Below are 15,878 nucleotides of genomic sequence, written 5' to 3'. Positions count from 1 at the left end.
CTTCGGTCCCTGTTAAATCTTTCCTCTCTCACCTTCTGCCCTATAGTTTTTGGTTCCCTTTCCCTGGGGGAAGAAGAATGCATACATTCACACTACCTATGCCACTCATAATTTTCTGCAGCTCTATAATGTTATCCCTCAGTCTCCTATGCTCAAAGGAATGACGTCCGAGCCCACCCAACCTCTCTCTATAATTCAGGGAGTTAGACATATATCTTAACCTTATCAAAAAGCAACAACTCAAATAAGACTAATACCCCATCACAGTTCTACTGCACAGGACCATCTGAAATATCTTCCAGACTCCTGGCTTCCCCTCTACAATAGTGGACAGAGTCCTTGATTACATCACAGCCATTTCCTGTACCACTGCTCTCATCTGCACCCCTGGGTAAATCGAGAGCACAGCTCCTCCAGTCTTCACTTTCCACCCACCAAACCCAGCATTCAACTAATTGTCTTTCATAGCCTCCACCAGAGAGGAGAGCCATCCCCTCTCCTCTCTCAGCACTTTGAAAGAATCACTCTCTTCACACACCTTTGTCCTATTTTCTGTACCTGAGCACCCCCACCTACCCCATGCAGCCACAGGAGGTGCAACACCCATCCTCTCACCTCTTGCCTTCCCACAATCCAGGGGTCCAAACAGTACTTTCAGGTGAGGCAGTGATTCACTTGTACCTCTTTTCATACAGTGATTTAGTAATCATAATGCAATCTCAACACTGGAGAAACCAACACAGCTTGGCAAAGCAGCTTCGCTTAGTAAATTCTCCTCTATCCCACTCTGCCCTGTGTCTGCAACCTCCTGAGTGATGCAATGCAAGCTCAGGCAACAACATCACATCTTCCATCTTGGCATTTTTAAAATTCTCCAACTTAGAATACAACCTGTTTTTTTTCTGATCTGAATCAGACTGTCGCCCATCAGTGATTTTCCCTCAGTTGTTTTCCCTCAATCTATACAGCCTCACCTGTTGGATATGTCCTATGGGCCAACTAACAGAAAAATATCATGAAGCAGCTAATATTCTACACCTAATTGCTACATTATCTCACTTTTTCTCACCTTATTACAGACATTTCCTTTGTTTCCCCTATCTTTCCCTCAACCTCCTCTGCAAATGAAAAATTATTTTCTATTGAGTTCTAAAGGGTCAGATGCAAACTGTTTCTCTATCTACGGATGATACCCAACTTGCTGAGCACCTGCCACATTTTGTATTTGTATTTCAAATTAGCAGCATCTGCAGTTTTTCTTTAATTTCCACCTGTCTTAGACTTCCTCCTATACCGGAAATAGTTCTCTAAGGCAGGTTTCCTACAGGTTGCATCCTGTCGGGAACATTCAAAGGGAATCTCGAGGCTATACTGTGTCTAACCTGCACCATCCTTGCCCTGGCAATGTGCAAAAGAACAGAGTTCAGGGAAGTTTGCTGCATGCATAACTTAAGCCCTGGGAGTGTGTGGTTGGAACAATGGAAGACGAAGCTTCCCTTTAACCAGTACTATCCACGCTTGAGAGATGAATATGGGAGATCTGGTGGGAACTTTATTTTGTGCCTAACTTGCTCTGTTCTTGCCCTGGGTATGTGTGACAGGACAATGTCGAGGCAGCTTCACTCTGTTGCTAACCCACCCTGCTCCTGCCTCCAAGTCCTCTGACTGAAAAGTTATAATTACCAATTTTTAAAATCAGCACAAAACAATTTGTTATCCTAAAGCAAGAGGTCTAATCATTTGCTTCTGCTATGCACACTGCCCAGTGAGCTAGTTCATCAACAGAGATACATACCATTTCCTAAGCTCCCTGTGTTGATGCCAAAGGGATTTGATACAGGTGGTGTTGTCTGATTGGTGCTGTTTCCTCCTTCACTATTGGAACTGGCAGCTGGAGAAGAGGGTGATGTTGTGACCCAGGGGTTGGGCAAAGGCTCCCTGTTCTCAGTCCGAGATGGCTGAGCATTACTGTCCGAGCCACCACCCAGGGCAGTGAAGGGGTTGCCCCCAAACTACAAAATAAAAGCACATTAAAGGTCATGATAGACAATTCAGCACAACCCAGTTATTGTATATAAGGGTCTAATCAAGACTCCAATCACTTGTCAATTTGGTACCTTTATTTGTGAAGAGCAGCATGGATAAGACAGGTGGAACAGAGCTTGTGAGTACAATATCAGAGAAAATTCTGAGAGATAGGATTAATTTGCACTTGGAAACACAAGGTTTCATCACAGATTGTCTGCATGGGGTCAAGGGGACATCCTATCTGACTAATTTGATTGAATTTTTCAATGAAGCCAGAACAGTTGTTGTCTACATAGTCTACTCCCTGGACTACATATTAAAGCCTTTGTCATCCCACACAGTAAAATGACCAAAAAAAAGTTGGCAAGTTGCCAAAATGGATCTGATGTTGGCTTGGTAATAGGAAATAAAAGGTATAACTAAACGTCTTTTTTTTGAGACCAGTGGTGCTAGGTTCATTCTGTTAATGGTTTGAATCTGAATACAGAATGCGTGTTATGATGTGCATACATAATAAAGAACTTAAGTTCCCATTGTGCAATGTGGGTATTCACCCGGAACCGGAGTCGATGTTGGTGAGCTAGTAGCACACGCTCAGGTTGAGCAGAAGCCATTACTGTTCATAAAAATGTTAGTTTTACTCACATTGTTTGCCTTTATTAAGAACAAGCATAACATGGTGTTAGAAGTAGGTATGAAGTCTAAAACGAGTGCAAAGGAATACTGCAAGCAACAAAGCTAGTTCTGATTGGAAAGAAAAGCCTGAGAATGGAAGGTGCTAACAGCAAGGAGATCAACTGAGCTTATTGTGTCCAGAAGTCCAACAAAAGATTAAGGTGAGCAACACCGAAAATCCTCATAATGGATAACCTACGTTGTCATGCACCTGTAGTTTACCAGCAATTTAACAGATAACTGGAAACGCTTCAAACAGCGATTGAATATATATTTAGCAGCCAGTAGAGCCAGAAGGGCCAGAAGGGCAGATGAAAGACTGAAGGAGTTTATCTTTCTACACATAACTGGTGAAGATGCTTTGAACATCTGTAACAGCTTTCAAATTGATAAGACAGTTCTTACATTGGTCACTCTGATGAAAAAATTTGAGGAGTATTTTGTCCAAAGTAGAACACCGCATTTGAAAAGATACAAGCTCTTTTCCTGTGACCAGAAGCAAAGTGTCAACTTCAACCAATACTTAGCTGAACTTCACACACTGAGTAAGTTCTGTGAGTTGAGATTTTAGAGACAAAATAGTTTGCGGAATCCCAAATAATGGACTTCGAGAAAGCTTGCTCTGTGAGAAAAACAAAATTAATGTTGTAAAAGCAACACATCAAAGTTGCTGGTGAACGCAGCAGGCCAGGCAGCATCTCTAGGAAGAGGTACAGTCCACATTTTGGGCTGAGACCCTTCGTCAGGTCTAACTGAAAGAAGAGCTAGTAAGAAGTTTGAAAGTGGGAGGGGGAGGGGGAGATGCTGCCTGGCCTACTGCGTTCACCAGCAACTTTTATGTGTGCTGTTTGAAATTTCAGCATCTGCAGATTTCCTCGTATTAATGTTGGAAAAGGCTGTGGATGGGCCAGCTGGTGGCGCAGTGACATCGGCACCAGACCCAGGAGTGGAGGTTCCCGGGTTCGATTCTAGTCAGGTCCGCTCCCAAGAACACTTTCCATTCATGCCGGGTTGAGTGTCGAGATCACAACTCGACCTCGTAAAATAAAAAGGGAAAATACTGCAAAAATGTCTGTGTGAGGAGTGGCGCCCCACACAGTCTCTCCCTCGTGCTCTGCGCCTTGTAAAAGGAGGAGTGGCGCCCCACACAGTCTCTCCCTCGCACTCCGCGCCTTGTAAAAGGAGGAGTGGCGCCCCACACAGTCTCGCCCTCGCGCTCCGCGCCTTGTAAAAGGAGGAGTGGCGCCCCACACAGTCTCGCCCTCGCGCTCCGCGCCTAGTAAAAGGAGGAGTGGCGCCCCACACAGTCTCGCCCTCGCGCTCCGCGCCTTGTACAAGGAGGAGTGGCGCCCCACACAGTCTCGCCCTCGCACTCCGCGCCTTGTACAAGGAGGAGTGGCACCCCACACAGTCTCGCCCTCGCGCTCCGCGCCTTGTACAAGGAGGAGTGGCGCCCCACACAGTCTCGCCCTCGCGCTCCGCGCCTTGTACAAGGAGGAGTGGCGCCCCACACAGTCTCGCCCTCGCGCTCCGCGCCTTGTACAAGGAGGAGTGGCGCCCCACACAGTCTCGCCCTCGCGCTCCGCGCCTTGTAAAAGGAGGAGTGGCGCCCCACACAGTCTCGCCCTCGCGCTCCGCGCCTTGTAAAAGGAGGAGTGGCGCCCCACACAGTCTCTCTCTCGCTCCGCGCCTTGTAAAAGCCATGAAAAAGACATCATCACAGATGCATGCACGGACACGCACACACGCAGGCACACGCCAAAAAAAAGGAAAAGGCTGTGGATATGTGCAGAGCAGCGGAGATAACACAAGCACAAGCTAAGGAGCTGCACAGGTCAGGAACAACAATGCATGCTGTGAAAACAGAGGGGCAGAGGACAAGGCATTTGCCAAGAAAAACAGCATTGCAAAGAAGTAGGATTAAATAGCAAATGTGGATGTAGGCACATCCCAAAGACATATCCTGTATATGGAAAGTCCTGCAATATACATAAGAAAATAAGAAATAGGAGTAGGCCATCCGGTCCATCGACCCTGCCCTACCATTTAATAAGATCATGGCTGATCTGTCCATAAACTCAGATCCATCTACCTGCCCTTTCCCCATAACCCTTAATTCTCCTACTATGTAAAATTCTATCTAACTTTATCTTAAGTACATTTAGTGAAGAAGCCTCAACAGCTTCCCTGGGCAGAGAATTCCACAGATTCACACTCTCTGGGAAAAACAGCTTCTTCTCATCTCCGTCCTAAATCTTCTCCCCTGAATCTTGAGGCAATGTCCCCTAGTTCTAGTCTCACCTAGGAATGAAAACAATTTTCTTACTTCTATCTTATCTATCCCTTTCAAAATGTTGTATGTTTCTATAAGATCCCCTCTCATTCTTCTGAATTCCAGCGAGTATCGTCCCAGGCGACTCAATCTCTCCTCATGGGTTAACCCCTTCATCCCTGGAATCAACCTGGTGAACCTCCTCAAGTATGGAGACCAAAACTGCACACAGTACTCCAGGTGCGGCCTCACCAGTACCCTGTATAGTTGCAGCATGACCTCCTTGCTCTTGAATTCAATCCCTCTAGCACTGAAGGCCAACAATCTATTTGCCTTCTTAATAACCTGTTGTACCTGCAAGCCAACTTTTTGCGATTCATGCACAAGCACTCCCAAGTCCCTCTGCACAACAGCATGCGGCAATCTTTCACCATTTAAATAATAGTCTGCTCTTCTGTTATTCCTTCCAAAGTGGATGATCTCGCATTTACCAACGTTGCATTTTATCTGCCAGACCTTGGCCCATTCAGTTAACCTAGCTATGTCCCTCTGCAGACTCTCCACATCCTCTGCACAATTTGCTTTTCTACTCAGTTTAGTGTCATCAGCAAATTTTGCTATACTACACTCAGTCCCCTCTTCCAAATCATCAATGTAAATGATAAACAGCTGCAGGCCCAGCACCGACCCCTGCGGCACCCACTCACCACTGACTGCCAGCCGGAGAAACACCCATTTATACCAACTCTCTGCCTTCTATTGGTTAACCAGTACACTTACTCCAACTCCATGCATCCATATCTCATTTATAAGTCTCTTCTGCGGCACCTTATTGAACGCCTTCTGGAAATCCAAGTATACGACATTCACCTGTTCCCCTCTATCCACTGCACTCATTATGTCCTCAAAGAACTCCAGTAAGTATGTCAAAACCTGCCCTTTCTGACCATAATGGATGACATCATCGTTTGGGGATCCACTTGGATGAGCATGATGACGCATGGCAACCAGTGGCCTATGCATCAAGGGTTTTAACAAGCGTGGAAGCCAATTATGCACAGATAAGAGAAAGAGCTTCTTGCCAGATCATATGCATGCAAAAAGATTCCATCAGTATACCTATGGACAAACTTTTTAAGTGGAGACAGACCATAAACCACTGGTTTCAATTATGTCTAAACCACTGAATGACTGTTCCACGAGAATACAGCACATATTGATAAGGCTGCAGAAGTATGACAATGAAGATAATCTACACACCAGGAAAATTTATGCTTGCTGCCAATGCACTATCTCGAGTAGTCAACAAGAAAAGAATAACCAAGAGTTTAATGCTGATTTACAGGCCTATGTTGACATGATTCTCACCTCCATTCCAGTATCTTCCAATTGAACAGTGAAGATTACGACAGCAGCAGGGACAGATGAAATAATGAAAGTACTCAAAGAAACAATACAGAAAAGATGGCCAGCAACTAAGAATGATCGTCCAATGTGTATTTGGGAGTATTGCGCATGCAGAGCTGAATTGTCAATGGCGGAAGATATGGTCTTCAAAGGGAAGAGATTGGTGATTCCAATGTCGCTATGTAAGGAAATGCTTCAGAAGATGTATGAAGGACATCTTGGTGAGGCTCTAAGACGACAAGCTCCAACCATAGCTGTGACACGTCACCTGTCAGTACACCAAAGGGGCCAGCAGATGTGAGAACTATATTTGCTGTTCAGAGTTCTCAGAAAGACACCAATGTTAATGCAGCTAGTGAAAGCAATACATCTCTGAAGACAAATAGCAGATCAAAAAGGACCAGCAAACCATCTCAGAGACTGACTGAGAGTTGCTGAGTGAATAAGGGTCTGTATTTTCTCATTACAATTGAAGTTAATGTAAATATTATTGTTAGGAAGCAGGTATATGAGGACATAGTATTATGTCCGTTTCTTCTTTAAAGCGGAAAATGAGTTATTATGTGTGTGTATATAATAAAGAACTTCTGTTCCCAGTGAGCAATGCAGGTGGTTCACCTGGAACCAGAAGTGACGTTGGTGAGCTGGTGGTGCACTCAGGTCAAGCAGTTAATAAAAATGTGTTAGTTTTACCCACATTGTTTGTCTTTATTAAAGACATAACATAAGGCATGTAAATTCACAAATGACATGAAAATTGGTGGAGTTGTTGATAGCGAGGGACATCGTTTTAGGCTACAGGGAACAATGGCAGATGGAACATAAATTTGTGAAGAGTACTTATTAAGATCGAACTTAAAACAATGGCTAAAGTTGAAAAAATATGTAATAAGATTCAAAAAATGTCAAAAAAAATTTTTAAACACCCAGAACCTAACAGCAGTGTTATCAAAGCTAAGAAAAAGTAAACATGCTAAATTAGAAAAACAGTGCGAACTAAATCAAGCCAACACTGAGCTAGTAATTAATTTAACTAATCAAAAGAAATAAGTAACATGCTGAAAGCACAGTACAAGAAAAAAATGGTAAAACGTCTAGTGAACAAATCTCTGTTAACTGAGCAAGTTGCCCTTCATGAATGCACCCCTATCAAATTGCATGGTGTCCTCGAATTACAAGATAATCTGAAACAGACTTGCGCTGCACAGCAACAACCTTTGGCGGGTGGATCTGTCAACCCAGCAGGTGATGTTAACTTATGTTGGAATGCAACCAACAAAGACTAGGCCCCAGAAACAGTGACACCTTGGGAACTCAAAGGAACTGCAAAATAAGTATAACACTGACTCAGAGGCCCCTGGTGCCTTAACTGATGACAGTGATGAGCTAATTGGTCTAATTGCCCCAATAAAAACTAATGAAGTGAAAACATGCTAGAATGAAAATGAAATTTATGTAGGGTAACAGGAGGTTTAACATCAACCACCAGAACCAGGAAAACTTGACCAATTGGTCCATTTGTCCAAAGAAATTCTACCTCCTAACAAAGGAAGCTTAAAGACTTGGGCTGAACTTCAATGAATTAAGAACTTATACAAATTACATCCATATGATGACATCCAAATTTTAACTACCATGCTGACTTCCCAACAATTAAGACAGTTGACACGTCGAGTGGAAAGATGGTTGGGATGCAATTAGAAATGGTTGGAATGACAATCCCCAAAATAGATTGATAGTAGGAAAGTGATTGATCATAAACAAAGGTTTCAGAGGATGTTTCTGAATATGAAATATTAGACAGTTTGGATCAGGCACTCAGGAGTTCAAGGAATAACTGAAGATAATATGGAAGAATCCACATATGGCTCCCTCAAGTTGACCTTCATGGATGGTTTGAAACCAGAGTTGTCAAAATGGTGAAGCTAATGAAAGTAAATCAGAGTGAAACTGCCATTTCCTTACAGTGATCTGAAATGCCGAACAAGTGGAGCAAGATGCAAAATGCCGAACAAGTGGAGCAAGATTTTGAAGTCCAAGTAAGATCAGTACAGATGAACCAGCTGTCCACACCTGCTAACCAACAGAAGGAGTGAACTGGAATTCGAAGCAGTATGTTAATTTATGTGAAGTACTTTATTTGCTCAATTACCTTGCCTTCAAGGGACACAAAGCAAACTTGGACAGGGTACAATTGCAACAAGAGGAAGTGCTTTACTTGGGACAGAAAATTTCCGAAAACGGGAAATCATTAAAGATTGTGCAAAAGGCCATTATATCAGCAAAATCAGCAAAACCACCTACAACAGTCCAGCAACCCATCATTTCTAGGTTTGTGCAACTACAACAGAGCATGGGTCGATTCACATGCTGAAAATGCTCAACCCCTCACATTAGTCTGCTGAAAGGCAGCAAGCACTCAGGCAACCCTGTGACTCAATGAAGAACAGATGAAAGCTTTTCGAACTTTAAAGGCAATATTAATGCTGCCAAATTGGACAATGCAGCTTTAACATGGGGTTAGTTCCTACGAGCAGTTCAGGCAACCTACCTGGCAGCCATGAATGCTTCTAATATCAAGATGGATCAGAGTTTAAATGTTCAATGTCTACATATAGGGTTTACTCCACTGACTAAGGCCTCTCAAGAGACAGCTGGTCAGGGGTCCAAGTGGTCCACTGTTCTTGAGGCACCTAATATTATCATTCAATGAGCAAGTCCAGTGAATCCAGCTACGATGTTGCCATTAGATATGGAAGACTATGATGATCATGACAGTGCAAGAACAATAACAATAACATGCCAGGAAGATGCAAATTACCATAAAGAAATGCCTTTGTTGAACCCAGATCTGATTCTTTAAACTGCTCCTCAACCATTGAGGGTGGAATTTGAATGGCTGGTTGAGCCATTCACAGATTTCACAGAAAATTAAGTGATGATCTCAAGAAACATGACCCCTTGTACCTCTGCACAATAGGCAGAACTGTAAGCTTTGATTGAAGTCTGGAAACTAGCAGAAGGAAGATTGGCTAATATCTACACTGATTCTCGATATGCTTTTAGAGTTATTCATGATTTTGGAAATTTATGGAGACAAAGAAAATGTCTCATGGCAATGGGAACTTCAATCAAGAATGCTCAACTAGTATGAGAACCTGTGGAAGTCACACAACTACCATCAGAATTCGCTATATTGAAATGTAAAGGTCACTCCAAAATGATCACAACAGAAAGCTGTGGAAACCCATTGACAGACAAAACTGCATAAAGAGCAGCAAGGGAAGGAATAAAGAAAATATAAGAAATTGAAAACCTGATAACTCTGTATCATAGATGAACATACAAGATATTCAAGAAATGCAAAAACGAACGCTCAAATTGAGAGAAGTGGTACTGCATAAAAAATGATGGGTTGTTAAATTATGAAGTATGGAGATATGGCACTAGTCATACACTAGTGTCCCCAACTGAACTGCTTCCTTATCTGGCACAGCAGATACACTCCTTAGGACACATTGGAGTGCAAAAGCTGATTGACAGGCTCTCTCATTGGTGTTGGAATCCAAAGTACAGGATGCAAGCTCAAAAAACATTTGAGATGTATGATATGCCAGGAAGCAAACACTGGATGAACAGAAAAGCAACCTCAATAAGTGCTCCTGCCCTACCTGGTTCATTTTTACATCTACTAGTGGGCTACATTACTTTATCAAAGTGACAAGGATATTCAGATGTCCAAATAATAGTGGACACACTTTCCAATATGGATGGAAACCATCTGAGCAAAAGCTACTGCCACACAGCCAAAACAAAGTATCACAAGGAAGGTGTACCATGGCCAAAAGCTCTTCCTTTAGTTTTTATGCAGTATCAGAGTAACCCCAAACAAGAAAACAAAACTGAGTCCATTTGAAGGGGTAACAAAGCTTCTGACGTCAGTACTGGGAGTTTCAATCTCTGAGAGGCTGACATACACATCATGGCAGATAATTTAGTTGATTATTGTGTGAAATCAGACCGCTAGAAAATGATGCTAAAGAGGTAATAATGGGGGGGGGGGGCAATGGAATGGCAGACGAACTGAATAGGTATTCTGCATCAGTTTTCACTGTGGAAGACACTAGCAGTATGGTGAAAATTCCATTGTCAGGAGAGGAAGTGTGTGAAGTTACCATAACTAGAGAGAAGGTTCTAGGGAAACTGAAAGGTCTGGAGGTAGATAAGTCACCCGGACCAGATGGTGTACACCCCAGAGTTTTAAAAGAGGTGGCTGAAGAAATCATGGATGCATTAGTAATAATCTTTCAAGAATCACTAGATTCTCGGAATGGTTCCAGAAGACTGTAGAATTGCTAATGTCACTCCACTCTTCAAGAGGGAAGACAGGCAGAAGGGAAACTATTAGCCAGTTAGTCTGACCTCAATGGTTGGGAAGATGTCGGTCGATTATTAAGGATGAGATCAGGGTACTTGGAAGCACATGATAAAATAGGCTGTAGTTAGCATTGTTCATTAAAGTGAAAATCTTGCCTGACAAATCTGATGGAATTCCTTGAAGAAATAATAGGCTGAGTAGACAAAGGAGAATTCATTGATATTGTATACTTAGATTTTCAGAAGGCCTTTGACAAGGTGCCACACATGAGGCTGCTGAACAAGGTACGAAACTATGGTATTACAGTAAAGTTTCTAGCATGGATAAAGCAGTGGCTGATTGGCAGGAGGTAAACAATGAGAATAAAGGGAGCCTTTTAGGGCTGGCTGTCTGTGACTAGTGGTGTTCCACAGGGGTCTGTGTTGGGACAGATTCTTTTACGTTATAGGTCAATAGTTTGGGTGATGGAATTGATGGCTTTGTCAGAAAACTTGCAGACGATATGAAAATAGGTGGGGGGCAGGTAGTTTTGAGCAAGTAGAGGCTACAAAAGAACAAACAGATTGGGAGAACGGGCAAAGAAATGGAAGGTGGAATACAGTGTCTGGAAATATACGGTCATGCACTTTGGTAGAAGAAATGAAAGGGGAGACTACATTCTAAATGGAGAGAAAACACAAAAATCTGAGGTGCAAAGGAACTTGGGAGTCCTTGTGCAGGATTCCCTAAAGGTTAATTTGCAGTTTGAGTCTGTGGTGAGGAAGTCAAATGTAATGTTAGCATTCATTTCAAGAGGTCTAGAATATAAAAGTAAGGTTGTAATGTTGAGTCTTTATAAAGCACTGGTGAGGCCTCACTTGGAGTATTATGAGTAGGCTTGGGCCCCTTATCTTAGAAAGGATGTGCTGAAACTAGAGAGGGCTCAAAGGAGATTCACAAAAATGATTCCAGGATTGAATGGCTTGTCACATGAAGAGCGTTTGATGGCTCTGGGTCTGTATTCAGTAGAATTCAGAAGAATGAGGGATGACCTCATTGAAACCTATCAAACAGTGAAAGGCCTTCATAGAGTGGATGTGGAGATGTTTCCTAAGGTGGAAGAGTCAAAGACCAGAGGACACAGTCTCAGAATAGAGGGGCGTCCTTTTAGAATGGAAGAGGAACTTATTTAATCAGAGAGTGGCAAATCTGTGGAATTCTTTGTCACAGGCAGCTGTGGAGGCCAGGTCTATTTATATTTAAGGCAGAGGTTGATAGATTCTTAATTGGCCAGGGAATGAAAGGATGTGGGGAGAAGGCAGGAGACTGGGGCTGAGAGGAAAATTGGATTAGCCATGATAAAATGGCAGAGAAGACTGGATGAGCCAAATGACCTAATTCTTCTCCTATATTGTCTGGTCTTATGGAAATTAACCCAAGTTGTTCAGTCTGTTTCTCAAGAAGTTATTGGCTGCTTGGAGTAGTCCATCAGAAGTAGTACACACCATGGTTCCTGGGAAGAGATCCTGCTCAGGAAATCACATAAGGAACCACTGGGAACTTGGTAGAAAGGGCTTTAACAACTACTGTTAATTACCAGTTCGGCAGTTGTACAAAGTAGAAATACGTAGATACACACCAACCACTGCAAGCGAGCCAAACTGACACCAGATTAAGACAACTGTTGTGAGAAGACTTCAAACACAAGTATAATTATTGGACATTATGGATTTTATTTTCCATTTGTTTAAAGGCGATCATCACCAGAATAATCCAAACTTGTATAAGTGTTCCTGATGTATCCAATCATGATGTAATGCTATAAATGCTTCTAACAACAGGTATATTTTTTGATATTATATAATTGAAGTAGTTTTTGATTACTCTGTAATGTGCATACTTGGTTTTACTGCTAGTATATTTTCATCATGTGTGGTGTTTTGTCTCCATCTACTGGCAGTAATAAACCCATCCCTACCAGTCCGATACCCTAGTACTATACAATGATAGACCTGTTTCCACCAGTACCACACCCTGGTGTTATAGTGACAGACTGGTGCAGTACCCTAGTATTATACAGTGACCGTCCCATCCTCACAAGTTTTGCATCCTGGTGTCATGCTGCAGACCTGTCTCCAGCAGTATTATACCCTGGTGTTATTCCTGGTTGGGATAGATTCTTTTACGTTAATTATTATATCAATAATTTGAATGATGGAATTGATGGCTTTGTCGAAAAATTTGCAGACGATATGAAAATAGGTGGAGGGGCAGGTAGTTTTGAGCAAGTAGAGGCTACAAGAGAACAAACAGATTGGGAGAACGGGCAAAGAAGTGGAAGGTGGGACCACAAGGAAATGAAGCTACCTGTTCTCTGGCCGCACTGAACATGGGCTCCTGGATGTCAGTGTACATACGTCGCAGAGCATTGTAGCCACCGGGGATGCTCTCCAGGTTGCTGAGAGCCCTGTCCTGGTTCCTCATCATTTCTTGCATCATGGCTGGGTTCCGAGCCAGTTCCATGGTCTATAGAGGGTAATGATAGAGGATATACTTAGGATTATTAAAAATTAAACACAGATGTGCAGATGGACTAGGTCAGGGTAAGATAGTGCTCTTAAATCTGAAGTGTTTAAAACTCAAAGATAATCCATTTTGCACTACTAAAGCTACGTAAATACTACAGACTCTGGAACACTTAACAGATAATGCTCAGCAGATCAGGTAGCATCTCAAAAGTGAGAAACAGTTAAACATTTATTGTTTGAAAATCCTTCATCAGAACTACCACATAATGTGGGAGACTGGCTTCTCTCCCCATACATGCTGTCCAACCTCCTGCCAAGGGTGACAGTAACCCTATCGCCCCACAGCAGTCAATGACTGCTAGCTACGAAAAACACCATCAGCATAGCAAATCCTATTTATTAGGGACACAATGCAGATAATGGTGAGTGAACTTCCCTCACATTCATCCCTCTCTGGTCAAGTACTTCTCAGGTGATCAATGCAAACTACAGCACAGTTTACATCTGAGAAAATGGAACAGTGACCTACCATTTTTCCTTGGGGAAATGTCAAACCTTAAGGACAGACATTTAAGGCAACATACAAAAAATGCTGGAGGAACTCAGCAGGTCAGGCAGCATCCATTGAAATGACTATCCAGATGAGGTTTCAGGCCAAGACCCTTCATCCGTGGTGATAGGTGAAGCCAGGTGGTGGGGGGGGGGGGGCGGGAATGAAGTACGAAGCTGGAGAGTTGACAGATGGAAAAGGTAAGGAACTGGAGAATGAGGAATCTGATAGGAGCTGATCGGAGAGGAGAGGGGACCATGGAGAAGGGGAATAGGCTGATATTACTAATGGGAATGGATTGTGTGAGGCAATGGGAATCTTCATTTAAACTTTTGTAACTCAGAGAAGTACAGCACAGGAATATGCCCTTCGACCTACAAAGTCTGCACTGAACGCAATGCCAAACTAAACTAAATCTTCTCTAACTCTATGTGACTCATATCCCTCCATTCCCTACATATTCAGGTATTCATCTAAATCCCACTGTCTTATCTGCTTTCACCACCATCCCTGGCATCACATTTCAGGCACCCATTCCCACATGTCAGTCCATGGTCTCCTTTTCTGCTGTGATGAGACCACACTCAGGGTAGAGGAGCAACATATTATATTCCATCTAGGTAGCTTCTAACTTAATGAATGAATATCCATTTCTCCAAATTCTGGTACGTTTCCTCCTCCTCCTCCATTTCCCACTCTGGACCCCACTTACCCTTTCTCAAGAGTCTATCACCTCCCCCGGTGTCACTCCTCCTTCCCTTTCTTCCATGATCCTCTAGCACCACATCCCTTTTATTCCAATCATTTAACTTTCCTACTCATCACCTACCAGTTTACTTCATCCCCCTCCCCCCCAACAACACACCTGGCTTCACCCATCACCTTTTGGCTTGTACTCCTTCCCCTCCCCACCACCTTTTTAATTCTGGCATCTTCCTCCTGCCTGTCCAGTCCTGAAGAAGGATCTCAGTCCAAAACGTCAACTGTTTATTCATTTCCATAGAGGTTGCCTGACCTGCTAATTTATACAGTCATACAGAAACAACAGAGTACAACACAGAAACAGGCTCTTTGGCCCATCTAGTCCATGCCCAGTCTAATCAGTCTGCATCTGGCCCATAGCCCTCCATATCTCTCCTATCCATGTACCCAACCAAATTTCTCTTAAATTCGGAAATTGAACCCACATCCAACACTTGTGCTGGCAGCTTGTTCCACACTCTCACCACCCTTTGTGTGAAGAAGTTCCCCTTCAGGTTCCCCTTAAACACTTCACCTATCACCGTTAACACATGACCTCAGTGGAAAAAGCCTGATGGGTTTACCTTATCTATACCTCTCATAATTTTGTATACTTATATCAAATCTCCCCTCAATTCTTTGGTATAAAGTCCTAAACTATTCAACCCTTCCTTATAACGCAGGTCCTCAAGTCCCAGAAACATCCTTGCTAATTTTGCCTGCACATTTTCAATATTATTTACATCTTTCTTGTAGGTAGGTGACAAAAACTGCACACAGTACTCCAGATTAGGGCTCACCAATGTCTTATACAATTTTAACATCCCAACTCCTGTACTCAATACATTGATACCGTGTAGGACCTACCGTGTTTGATCCTCAAAAAATACAACACGCCTGCATTAAATTCCATCTGAAAGCTTTGATAGTCTTCCTCGCTGTCCACTATACCCCCAATCCTGGCATCATCTGCAAATTTGCTGATCCAGCTTACCATATTATCATCCAGATTGTTGATATATGCAGATGGCAAACAACAATGGACCCAGCATCAATCCCTGTAACATACCACTAGTCAAAGGCCTCTAGTCAGACAGACAACCATCTACTACCATTCTCTGGCTTCTCCCACAAAGCCACGATCTAATCCAATTCATTACCTTATCTTGAATGCCAAGCGAATTAACCTTCTTGACTAACTTCCCATGTGGGACATCCTTAGCCACAGGTAAGTTGATGGAGGATTGAAGGGTAGCTAATGTTGTTGCGTTCCTTAAGTAAGGCTCTAAGAATAAGCCTGGAAATTATAGGCTGGTGAGG

General features: G+C 42.9%; 1 protein-coding gene across 2 annotated transcripts in view; it reads right to left on the bottom strand.

Annotated features, from left to right (window-relative positions):
• The window catches only part of ubqln4 (ubiquilin 4), a 75,872-nt gene that overhangs the window by 19,553 nt on the left and 40,441 nt on the right, over window positions 1-15,878 (bottom strand). For both annotated transcript variants that reach the window (XM_063041981.1, XM_063041982.1), the window contains exons 5-6: window positions 13,107-13,265; window positions 1,796-2,012 (exon numbers count right to left, since the gene is read on the bottom strand). In XM_063041981.1, coding sequence (XP_062898051.1) covers window positions 1,796-2,012; window positions 13,107-13,265 — 376 coding nt within the window. The remainder of the gene's footprint in view (window positions 1-1,795; window positions 2,013-13,106; window positions 13,266-15,878) is intronic.

Source organism: Mobula hypostoma, chromosome 2, assembly GCF_963921235.1.
Source record: "Mobula hypostoma chromosome 2, sMobHyp1.1, whole genome shotgun sequence".
In the NCBI taxonomy this organism is placed as follows: Eukaryota; Metazoa; Chordata; class Chondrichthyes; order Myliobatiformes; family Myliobatidae; genus Mobula; species Mobula hypostoma.
The sequence above is the reverse complement of the archived record's forward strand: the minus strand, read 5'-3'. Positions and strand labels throughout refer to the sequence as shown.